Below are 12,396 nucleotides of genomic sequence, written 5' to 3'. Positions count from 1 at the left end.
CAGTTCATTCAAACATCATGCCAAATCATGGTTTGCCTTAATCTTACAGTTGGCCAATTGTACAGCTGACAGATTTTTAGAGCTGCCTGTCTGCCTCTGTTTCTGCCTCAGAGGTCCACCTTCATCTTCATGATGCAGTAAACTCTGGAGGCAGGTCAATGACTATAGCTATGGTTTGCCAATCCAGACATGATACACTAAACCATAGTTAAGCTATGGTTTGATGTGATGTCTGAATTGCACCAGTGCATTCCTCATGGCAATTAGTATGACTTCCTTCCTGAACTTGTGGCACCCAAGGGCATAGCTAGGGTTGTGGCAGGGGGATTCTGCTTAGAGATGTAAAATTATCAGGCATTTTGAAGCAATGGAAGAAAACAGCTTGTTTGGGGGAGGGGATTTGGGCAGGTGATAGAAAAAGTAAATGTATTCAACATTCCTTTTTGTCAGAACCAAATGTCCTTTACTACATTAAGAACATGAAGTTGCATGGTAGTTTGATATATATTAAATGTAAAAGTACACATTCCTTCACTCTTACTAAAACAATGATAAACCAAAGGTCACAAATGGAATTGTAACTTGTTCCACCATATTGTATTAACTGCATCTATTTTTTTGCCAGGTGGGAAAATAGAAATAAATAAAAGCTGAAAATAGAAACCATTAACATCCTAGTAAACAAAGGGGGGGGGGGGGCTTTTTAACTGAGCTTAGAAGCAGTATGTAGCCCTCAGTGTGGTTGTGCAGAAAATATGAGAGAGCACTCAAATAGAAAATAACCATCCCTGTAATATAATTAAAGAGTAATACTAAATCTGAATATTTTCAGTTAATCTTAATTGTGTCACTGAACTCTTCAATAGTATGTCATCATATGTAGTCAGGCTATAATCCTCTACACACTTACAAGGAAGTAAGCCCCATTAAACTGAGTGGAATTGGATTGGATTGCAGGTGTCACCTTAGCTGTAGACAAAATTTAAATTTAATTTATTTAATTTATATAAGATTTCATCTCAGCAAATATATCCTTGAATATACCAGTATGACTTATTTTTCATCTTAATCAGACTAAATGTCTCAAATACCGCTTTTAGCTCAATGGGCTTCAGAAAATTCAGGCATTGAAATGAGCTTAAGTCTGTCATAAATTTAGTTTTCATCCTTGATTTGGGGTGCTGGTGCTGGTTCAAACATTTATCAGTTTAATTTGATTTGATGTAGTGCAGGGGTAGGAAACCTCAGACGCAGGGCCAAATGTGTCCCCCCCTCCCCAGGCTTATATCAGGCCCTCAAAACTTTTCCAGGGCCACACCCCCTCATTGGCCCTGCCTTGCAGCCTGGGTGATTTTGCTTGGCTTGAATGTGTCCTTGAACTCTTAACAATGCCTCTTGCTTGTCTGAATGAAAGGCAGAGAGGAAGGTCTGTAGAAACTAGCCTACTGTGCAAAGGTGCCCACTTCTGCCTCTTCTTCTATGGTAAGCAGCCTTTGGAAGGTTGCCCCTTAGGCTCAAAAATGTTCCATAACCCTGACGTACCAGCTGGAGGAATCTGAGGCAAGTGGAAAGATACATTGAGGGCTGTGTTGAGCATAGGCCATGCCACTGTGTTGTCAGGGCAATATGCTTGGAATGCTCTCAGTTTAGAGGACATACCTGGGGATGTTCAGCAGTGTTTGAAAGTACTTTTCCAACATCATGAGAAAAATGTTGCCTGTTGAATAATCTCATCAAACACAGCAACAGTGCATATCCCTTGCATCACTCTCTTTGATCTAAGAGATTTGCAACAATGTGAACTGACAGTTACTTTTTAAAAATAAAATTGATATTATTTTAATAATCAATGCAGGGTTGTTGTTGTTTTTAAAAAAAATACTGCATTTATTATTATAAAGGATAAAATTGTTCTTAGCTTTTCCCCAATTTCCAGTATGTCCATTTCAGACCTTGGGAAATAAAAGGGGGAAAGTGGGGTTCTGTTTCCAGTTTCACCCTGTTTCTAGCCCAGGTCTTCATGCCTCAAGGTCTGTAGGAGCTTCTATGGCCAGGACCCTTCTAGATGCACTGCTGTCATGGAGTGGGAATGAGTTGCTGCCCTCCACCCTGCTTGTTTCTGCAGAGCTTTTCTGACTGACTTTCTTCTTTCTCTGTGCAGTGGGTGGAGAGATCCCCCTGGACATGCGGCTTGGGGGTGGGCAGCTGGTGTCTGAGGAGCTAATGAACCTGGGGGAGACGTTCACGCAGACCAATGACCCTTCGCTGAAGCTTTTCCAGTGTGCCGTGTGCAACAAGTTCACCACAGACAATTTGGACCTGCTGGGGCTGCACATGAACGTGGAGCGCAGCCTGCCTGAAGAGGAATGGAAGGCTGTGATGGGGGACTCTTATCAGTGCAAGTTGTGTCGCTACAATACGCAGCTCAAGGCCAATTTCCAGCTCCATTGCAAGACTGACAAACACGTGCAGAAGTACCAGCTGGTGGCACATATCAAGGAGGGGGGCAAGGCCAATGAGTGGAGGCTCAAGTGTGTGGCTATTGGGAACCCCGTGCATTTGAAATGCAATGCCTGTGACTATTATACCAACAGCTTGGAGAAGCTGCGTCTCCACACAGCGAACTCCAGGCATGAGGCCAGCCTGAAACTCTACAAGGTAAGGAAGACCCAGCTTTTCACATGCTTTTGCTGTTGGGTGGGACAGTGCAGAAAAACTTTGGCAGCTTGCCTTGAACACCAGTTCAGTTACATTTATTCCTAGATTGGCTAAGAGTAGCTTTTCCAGAAGGAATTCTGAGACTGGGTGCCAGTGCAAGGATGCCAGCGGACATGTAACCCACAGAGCTGCTACTCTTTCTATTGGCTCACCACCTGCAGCCCAATTCTAGGAGAGCCTTTTGTTGAGGAGAGGCAGTATTTGCAGATACAAGAATGTCACTTCCTCCTATAAGGAAGATCATTCTTTCGGTAGGGAATGCACATTTATGTGCGGTTTGTACTGAGGGGTGGGGTGACCTGGCTGTTTCTGTTCTTGTGGTGCTGTTGTTTGTTGCTCCCATGCCTATTAGTTGTGCTGTTGCATTCGTTTTTTATTCCAGAAATGTGCACATCTCCTTAGCCTTTCTCAATATATAGCTCCAAGGCACACAGGTGTTCATGGATCACACCTGTCATTTATACATCCTGTACATTGGTGTACCTGCAGCAAAGTGGCAGGCCAGAGAGGAGGGATGGTTGTAATAGGGCTCTGCTGCCAAGCAGGTTTTTCTCCTCCTCTAGTATATCCTCATTGCCTCTGTCTTACCTCTCTGTCAGCTGCTTCTGGCTGCAAATTTCTGTTCCCCCCGCCCTGCCCCCACGCAATCCATGTAGGCTAGAAACCGAGAAGCTCTGCATATACAGTAAATAGTCCTTTCACTTGCACGGCAGAATTGCTCCAGACATTTCTATTGATTTTCACTGGACTTAAAGCTTCACCTTTTTCTCTAATCATCCCATAATGGCTTTAGTATGAACAATCAGGTACAAATTGCTATAAATCTAAGCAGCTTCTAAGCAGCTTCACTTCATGTACCTTCCACTCACTTATACATGCTGTCTTACTTGCTTTCATCTGTTTTCTTCAATTTTCTGTTCTACTTGTTCTGCCTCTCTCCAGCCCTCCTCCTGTTTGCTAAAGGGTGTTGCCCTCTTGGTGCTGGGTTCACTCTTATTCTCTCTTGGCTGCTTCTTGACTGTCTGGCCCAAAGTTGGCTATTGGCAAGTTTCAGGAGACCAGAGTAACCTGTTACTGAGTATTTGGCCTGGCATAACAGAGCTGCAGGTGCTTATGACCCCAAGTAGGCTTTTCTTGGTTCTGAAAATAAACCTAGGCTAAGTGAGTATGTAAATGTTCACCAGGGGATGACCACTGCAGGAGACTTTACTGGTGTATGTTATTGTGTGTGAAGGGGCTAGTTGAGCTGCTTGGAGTAACAGCCAGACTGTGGAGCTATGTCAGCAATTAGAACTACATGGTCTCCCTCCAGGATGGGTGGGGAATGGGAAAGGTAGTTGGGGCAATATGATAGATCTTCTTGCCTATGCAGCGAGCTTCTGCTGATGTAACCTACCTGATGAGGATGCTACCCATGTACAAAACTGGTATTAAATCTGCAACTTCCTCCCAAACTCTTATAAGGTATTCAAATTTTATATATGTGGAGGCTTCAGGCATTTGAGTCCTCCACTTAGATAAAACTCCATGTCTCCAATTTTACCCACAAGGAAGGAGACTGAGCCTGACTTCCATGTCCTTTTAGAAATATCAGGCTTAGTCCTTCCCAGTTTGGCTCTAGTGTTGGGTAGTGTCCCAACCTGGTTAGATGGATTGGTTTGTAGTATTGGTAGAAGCACTGACATTATTAGGATGATGTGACTTAGTCTAGAAGAGGGGTCAGCAATCTTTTTCAGCTGTGGGCTGGTCCACCGTCCCTCAGACCATATGGTGGGCCAGACTATATTTTGGAAAAAAATATGAACGAATTCCTATGCCCCACAAATAACCCAGAGATGTATTTTAAATAAAAGCACACATTCTGCTCATGTAAAAACACCAGGCAGGCCCCACAAATAACCCGGAGATGCATTTTAAATAAAAGGACACATTCTACTCATGTAAAAACACGCTGATTCCCGGACCTTCCGCAGGCTGGATTGAGAAGGCGATTGGGCTGCATCCAGCCCCCGGGCCTTAGGTTGCCTACCCCTTGTCTAGAAGGAGTTGAGTTTGGATATTGGAATCAGGAATGTTGGGGATCATGCTGACAACAAAGTCTGGCTCTTCATTTGTGTTTCTGCCCCTGTGGCTCAGAGCCTGGGGAACAATCCTAGGGCCAGCTTTTCTTTTTTCAGGACCTTGAGTTGTCTATTGTAAAATGGAGATTGGTGGGATGTTTTCCTCTTGCTAATGTAATCCATTAGCCTGGCACATGCATAATCAGTTTAGAGTGCAGTTAACTGGATGTAATCGAGTTCTTGCCTCTCTGCTGGAGAAAATCCTCTCCAGATGCTGCCTGGGTGAGAGAGCTCAAGGCTTATCATACTTGCAATCCTCCTTACCCTGCCTTTTTGCCATTTTCCTTTTAAGTTGTTATTCCTTGGCTCCATGTATTGCATAAATGGTGCTAGGTGCCAGAAATGTGTGTGTGTGTGACTGACAAGTATCAGCAGAGGGACACTTGAAACCTTGCTCCTTGAGCAGGTTGCCTAGTGGGTTTTAGTGCTAATGAGATAGCCCTTGTGGCGCTGATAAGACGTTGGCAAGCACCACCTATGTATAGCTTCAGTGGCAAAGTGGGCACAAAGTTAAGGTGGATGTGTAGGGAAGCCTGGATGCAAAAGGTAAAGAAATGCAAAAGCAAACCATTCTTGCACGACAGGGAAATGAAGGATTTTTCAAACTAGTATTTGAAATCACTGAATAATTCAACACTACATTTAAGTCTTCCAAAGAAGTGGACATTTTCTTTTATTTATTTATTTATTTATTTGCTCCATAGCTTGTTAATGTCATGGATTCAAATGACGACCAATTTTACCACATTGGCTAGGCATGCAGTAGAGCAAGGCTGAGGAAACGTTGTGCCTCCAGATGTTGATGAATTGTAACTCCCATCAGCCTTAGCAAACGTAGCCAGTGGCCAGGGATGATGGGTATTGTAGTCCAGTAACATCTGGAGGGACAAAGGTTCCCCACACTTGAAGTAGCTGCTGCTCACGTTGCACATTAGGGTCATGCTGTCAGAATAGATTGCTTGCTTAATAGCTGTTTTTTGGCATTTAAATATTCCTAATTATGCTTTAATTTGTCCCTTAATGGGACTTTCTGCTCAATGGCTGATCCTCCAAAGCAGTTTACCAGTAAAGTCACCTTTTGTGCATGTCAGGGGGCCCATTGGAGCTTGTGTTGGCACTTGTCATTACAAGCCTGAGAGTAGTCCTGTATCTTCCTGAGGTGGCAAAACTCTTGGAAAATAACTGAAAGTTGACACAGGTTGGACAAGAGTGTAGTAACTCAGATATTCTGTGTCCCTTACCTTTAAGCGGTTCCTATGTAATACTATACAAGACAGGCTTCCTTCAGCAGTTCTGGATGGCTATTATAATAAGATTCCTTATGCAGACAGACTCTGTATTTTTTTGGTAACCCCATTATATGTTAACTTGTCCCCTATACACAGATCCAAGGAGGCACTTCTCTTTGTACAGGATAGTGGGCCCTTCCCAAGTGAGAGGGTTCAGTGTTCGTTGAATGACAACAATACATTGGTGACACATAAGGTGGCCTTTTTTGTTGTGGCAGCAAAAAAGATCAGGAAGAAGGAACTGGATAAAATAGCCATAAACTATAAGGGAGATTCAGAGTACTAAATTGAAAATCAGTGTAGATGCAGGGGTATCCCTGTTATCAGATATCTCACATATGTTTACTGTTTTTATTTGCCGATGTCTGAGTTATATTTTAAGTTGACTGTGATTGTATGGAATTGTCATGGCACAATAAACTTACTTTGATTTGATACAAGGCAGGCATCTACAGGTAAATAAGTTTGCCCCCAGATCTGGGATTGAAAAAGAAACTCCTTGCACTTTTTGTTGAATGAAGCTGGAGAGATGCTGGCTCTGGGACAGCCTGCAGGAGTGTGTTGACTTTTCTTAGTGATGTGTGTTTCTTGCTACTCCATGCTCATGACAAGATGGTACATTGTGGGTAAAAGGAAGCAGTCTCCCCTTGCACCTTCATGTTTGCCATTAAGTTGTCTCTGTGGAACTCTCCTGTATGGACATCTGGATGTATCATGCATTGGTGCACTCTATGCAAGTTTTTTCACTTCAGCTGTCTTTCTATTAGCACGGTTTTCAGCCCTTTGTTTCTTTCCCCCAGATTATCCTCTTCAGGGAGGCCATAGCTGTCTGGACTTTTACTGTCATAGCTAAGATAGATATTCCTGACTCTTCCCAAGAGTCAAGCATTGGCTCCTTGGTGAAGCATTTTATATTTGCTTTGGCACATTGGACTTAGTTGATGGGTGAGTGCGCCTACTGAGGTCTGGAAGCCTTACTTGTCCCCAAGCAGCTGAATAGTTCTTTGTGTACCTTGCTCCTGTTCTTCCTCCTCCTCCTCCACTTCTTTGCTATGGCTGTTTGCTTTCAGCAGTGGTGGTGGTGTTTCGTCCTGGATGGTCTTGTTGAGACCATTTGGCAGCGGGTGAGATGGTGCTCCAAATAAACTTCAGCTTTGTGTGCAGAATGAAGATGATAAAAGCACTGGAAATGTTTCAGGAAGCAGAAAGTGAATCCTCTCAACTGAGAGGATGCTAATTACACAGCTAATTAATCCAACAGATGTTGCTCTCTCTTGGTGCAGATCATGCTAGTTAAGTAAGCTTCCTGCACACTCTTCAGAATGCCTTGGCGTACATTCTGTGTTTATCATTTTAGGCGCTGGAGTGCCTGGAGCCTCTTTGAGGTTTCAGCCTTTAAAGCTGGGGGCAAAAGGAGCTGCAGACCTTACTGTAATCTGTGGAGACTCTCTCTTCCCTCAGCCTGAATCTTTTCCATCTAACAGATAATGTCCTCTAGGCTTGAATCATACCACATGCGTTTGCATGTGCTCTATGACATTCTTGTTTGCAAGTGATAGTAAAGGCATCAGTGAACAGACAGACACGTGTCACGGGTTTGAACCCACCTAGGGTAGTTGAGCTCAATGTTCCTTGCATTGCCCTGCTTGCTCTTAAATTCTTTGGAGACTGACAGGCACTGAGCATCTTCTTAGCAAAGCCTTCAGTTAATCAGTCAGTTTACTGTGGTGGTGTTTATTATGAACATTTATATCCCACCTTTCCATCAGAATATTGTCTAATAATAAATAGAAAATACAGGAAAATACAAACTAAAAGCATTTAAAATGCACCATAAATAAAACATACCAAATAATAATACAACTTTAAAAGTAAAGGAGCAGGAGAAATTAAACATCCTATTAAAATCACTGATGAGCCGTCTGAAAAAGAGAAGTTTGCCCTTCATTGAGAGAGGGTATTCCATAGTCTGGGTGCAGCCACTCACAGGTTTCTACAAAATTATCCTCTATACTTTACTGAGGACAGAGCTAACCCATCCATGAAGCAGGGTGAAACAGCTGCCTTGGGTGGCGGTAGAGAAGCAGTGCCAGTTTAACGCCAATTTTTGAGATCTTGAAAGATCTCACATGGTGTGGGAGATCTCTTGAGATCTTAGCAAGATTGTGCCATAAATTGGCACCAATACCAACAGAGATGGGTAGTGTGGTGGCTGTGTCAGTGGCACAGCTGAACAGGATAGTGCTTCCATTTCTTCTCAAGGCTATCCCTGCCAGAAGTGAATTTCTCTTGCATATCTTAAATCCTGAAAGACCACCTGCCCAGGAAGCAAGATCTTCAGGGCATGTTTAGCCTGGTGGAGAAGGAAAAAGGAAGGGGAGACATGATAGCTCTTCTTCAGATACCTGAAGGTCTGTTATGCAGAAAATAGAGCAGACTTGGGCATTGGAACTAATGGATGGAAATTGCAAAGAAGTGGATTTCACTGAACATCAGGAGATACTAAGGTAGTGGAACAGACAGCCTTGGAAAGTGTTGGGTGGCCCGCCCCCCCCACCCGAGGTTGTCCATATGACAGGGATGCTGTAGTTGCAGAGTCCTACATTGTAAACCCTGCACTGAGCAGGGGTTGAACTAAATTTTATCTAAGGTCTCATCCAACTCCAATCCTCTGTGTCACCATGGCCAAGTTTGATATCACAAAGAAAAGATGCAGTTGGTGCTCCAGCTGAAGTTGTGCAAATGCATTAATGCCAACAGTTGCCACCTGTGTATCCAAACACAGACTAGAATCCTGGAGTAACCCAAACCGCTAGCCTGATTCTTCAGGAGAGAATACTACTCGCTCTAAAAAATCCCGGGATAGTCTTTCCTTGTGGGTTCGTGTAGATTAGAAGCTTAAACACCATGGAAAACAGAACAGAACCCTCTGGGGGCACCATAGGGCACTAGCCAAGGGGCCAGACAGGAGCCTCCCAGCACCACCTTTTGGAACCAGCTGTCCAGGTAAAACTTGAACCACTGAGCGACATCTCAGGAGGATACCCTGGGCAATAATGGTATCAAGTCAATGAAAGGTCCAGCACAACCAATAGGGATGTATTTCCCTTTTCTAGTTCCTGGCATAGGACATCAGCTAAGGTGATCAAAATTGTTTCAATCCCTTAACCAGGTTTGAATATGGATTTAAAGTGGCCTTGATAATGTGTTTCATGCAGCTGAGAGACCATTTTGGAGCTGAGAGACCATTTTGTGTTCAAGCACCTGGCCCAGAAATAGAATGTTAGACTGACCAGAAATTATTCAATTGAGTGGGATTCAGGGAAGGCTTTTTCAATAATGGCTTTTTTTAGGCTTGGTGAAACCACGCCCTTATGTAAGGAGGCATTTACCACTCTCCTTAATTAGCCAGTTTCTCCTCCTCACTCTTTTTACCAGTCAGAAAGGCCCAGGGACACACACACACATGGTAGGCCTCACCTGTCCACATCCTTGGGCTGTGCAAATTGAAAAGTAAGAACAAGTAGTTGCTCTAGGTACGGCCACAGAATGTACACTAAGACTAGTAACAATAGGTTACTGAGGATTCCTCCTCCTCCCCCTTAAGGCTCATGTGGCATCAGGCCCCTGGTTACATGAAATAACTTCGCTGGGTGAGACTGCAGGGCATAATGGCGATGGGAAAGTAAGCTTGCTTTGCCATCATTATTGCCACGGCATAAGTCCCTAAATTGTGTTCTAGTTTGAGTTGAGTTCTGATTTGTCCCAAATGTGCAACTATATTTCTAAATCATTTGCTGAGGGACTAATGGGATGTTTCCCATGACAGCCTTGCAGTTACTGCTTGAGGTGAGTTCACCTGCTTGCGTAAGAGCTGTGCTTCCATGCTAGTGTGGGTGGGAGGGAGGTGCCTCTGCTGCCCCTCTGGACAGAAAGCAGGCCATTGTTGTTTTGACTGCGTATTTATCTGAAGGTGGATTTTGCCTGAGGGCTGTTGTGGCTATAGGAACTGAGTCTCATGGAAAAGAAGGCAAAAGCCACAAACCCAGCAGGTGCTAGTAGCAGAAGAGCCGAAGAGAAGCACTTGAAAGGAGCCAGGAGAGAGAAATATGGTCCAAGGCACAGGAGTGCTGCTTGGGGTCTTGGAGCCTCCTGTAAATCACGGTTACTGCGCTTGATTCAGCATAATTGATGCGGCCTCGTTGCCCACAGCTGATGAGGATTATATCAGCTTGGTTTAACAGTCTCATTTCCTACTCCCAGTGCACCCTTGTTTTAATGTGTTTCAGTTAATGAGGTAGAAGAGAGGATGAGGTGTTGCCATTTATACACAGCCAGAATCTGCGCAGAGGCTCCACCAGCACAGATACAGCTACTCTTGGGCATTGAGAAATCCATTGCTCACCTTCCAATGGATGTTTCTGGCTCATGGCTACAGGGGTTCTGTTGCAGGCCCCACCTGAACCATGTATAAGGCAAAACATTCGGAGGGGGGGAGTGTTTGGATCCCCTGTGCACAAAGCCTTTGTAGCTGGAAGCAAAAGGCTTTGGTGTCTGGGGGTCTCAAAATCAGAAATGTGTGTGGAAGAGTTGAGGCAGAGCATAGCTTCCTACCTGCTCTCCAAATCCTATTATTAGGAACTGCTGCTGAGGTTGATGTTCTGTGGCTGTCTGTGAGGTCTTTGGCTGTGATAAGGGTTTCTTGTGCCAGAGCCTGGGAGGTCTTTGAGTTGTCACCCTTAAAAACTGCCCTCTGCTGCTTTGGTAGGGGGTATTGTGCTCTATCTGAGCAGCAGCTGCCTGCAGGTGGAAGGGACACCCCCTCCTCTAGTTAACATTCTGGTGTGAAGTGTCTATAAATAGTTAAGCTGCCTGTTATCTAAGTCCTGGCCTGGTGCCAGGCCTTGGCATCAGCTGGCTGCCAGCACAGCCCCCAAGGCCTGCCTATTTCAGCACTCCTGAAGGCAAAGCTGCTGTTGGTTTAAGCAGGAATTAAATAATTACCACGTCTTAGCTCTCCCCACCTTCCCTGGGCTGACACTATAAATTGTCAGCCTGCTTGTATTTAATGCGAATTATGTCATATGGTATCCCCTTTGATTTTGACATGCCTCAGTTTGTAAATACATGAGCCTCTCAAAGGATTGTGGTTAGCCTCGGGGGGCTGAGTGGGGAGCAAGCACAATGCTTGCCTCTTTCAACAGGCGGAGTAGTGCCTGGCATGGAAAGCGCTTGCTGCTGCTCAGCATGTGACGAAGGGAGGTTGTAGGAGAGCTGGAGAGCCATGGAGTCCCCACCCCCAGCTTGGCGGGGATCCTGTTGTGCGGTGCTGTGGCTGTTTGCCTTCATGAGGCTTCTCCAAAAATGTGGGTTCCCAGGCAGATGTGTGCTGCAACTGTGCAGGCATATAAATGAGCTTTGCATGAGGCAGCTCCTTATTTGGCTTCAGCAAAGTACAGCAGAAACAGTTGGGGCCAGATGTGTGAGATTCTCTTGCCAAGCAAGTGAAGGCTGTCTCTTCAGCATGCTTTTCTGAGCCCTGTTTTCATGTTTGCATTTTTTAGTTGCTACAGGAAGGGGGGCTTCTGAAACTTGACCTTAAAGTAAAATGCAAAGCTGTGATTGTAAGAAACAGTGGTTACAGGCTGGGTGTAAACCAGGCTTCCTCAAACTCGGCCCTCCAGATGTTTTTGGCCTATAACTCCCATGATTCCTAGCTAGCTGGACCAGTGGTCAGGGATGATGGGAACTGTAGTCTCAAAACATCTGGAGGGCTTAGTTTGAGGAAGCCTGGTGTAAACAAATCAACAGGTAGTTAAAAAGTATTATTCTGCGATATTCTACACAGAAAAGTGGTGGAAACCAAACAAATTTTCTAGACTTAAGACTGATAATAGATTCCTTAAAATGTGATTCAGTGAGTGGTGGTCTACTGGGGTCAGAAAGGGGTCTTTTCTCTCACTGCATGGCAACCACTACAAACAGGGCAGGTTCTTGAGTGACACCACTGAGATGTACCAAAATCATATTTTTAAATGCCATGGATCGGGGCTTACAAAGTAATTCCCATTAAAGTCAGGTCAGCTGGGCCTAGGGAACCATCTTAAAATGTGACTTGGCTCCTTGAACCTAAGAAGAGCCTGGTTGCTGAAAGTCCAGCTTATCTTGTCTCCTGTCTTCCCATAAGCAGGGCATGAAAACAACAGCCCTTCCCAACTGTGGCCCTCAAGCAACTTTCATTCAATAGCAACCCATGTCTTCTAAACAAG

The 12,396-nt window shown here is 44.5% G+C and overlaps 1 protein-coding gene across 10 annotated transcripts in view; it reads left to right on the top strand.

Moving 5' to 3' along the window:
• Window positions 1–12,396, top strand: part of ZFHX3 (zinc finger homeobox 3) — a 176,311-nt gene that overhangs the window by 71,554 nt on the left and 92,361 nt on the right. For 8 of the 10 annotated variants that reach the window (XM_077931649.1, XM_028739851.2, XM_028739846.2 and 5 more), the window contains one exon: window positions 2,162–2,658. The exons of the other annotated variants lie outside the window; for them this stretch is intronic. In XM_077931649.1, the coding sequence (XP_077787775.1) occupies window positions 2,185–2,658 (474 nt within the window). In that variant the 5' untranslated portion in view covers window positions 2,162–2,184. The remainder of the gene's footprint in view (window positions 1–2,161; window positions 2,659–12,396) is intronic. 10 annotated transcript variants of the gene reach the window in all.

This window comes from Podarcis muralis, chromosome 7, assembly GCF_964188315.1.
Source record: "Podarcis muralis chromosome 7, rPodMur119.hap1.1, whole genome shotgun sequence".
NCBI lineage: Eukaryota > Metazoa > Chordata > Lepidosauria > Squamata > Lacertidae > Podarcis > Podarcis muralis.
This window is presented reverse-complemented; position numbering and strand designations above follow the sequence as displayed.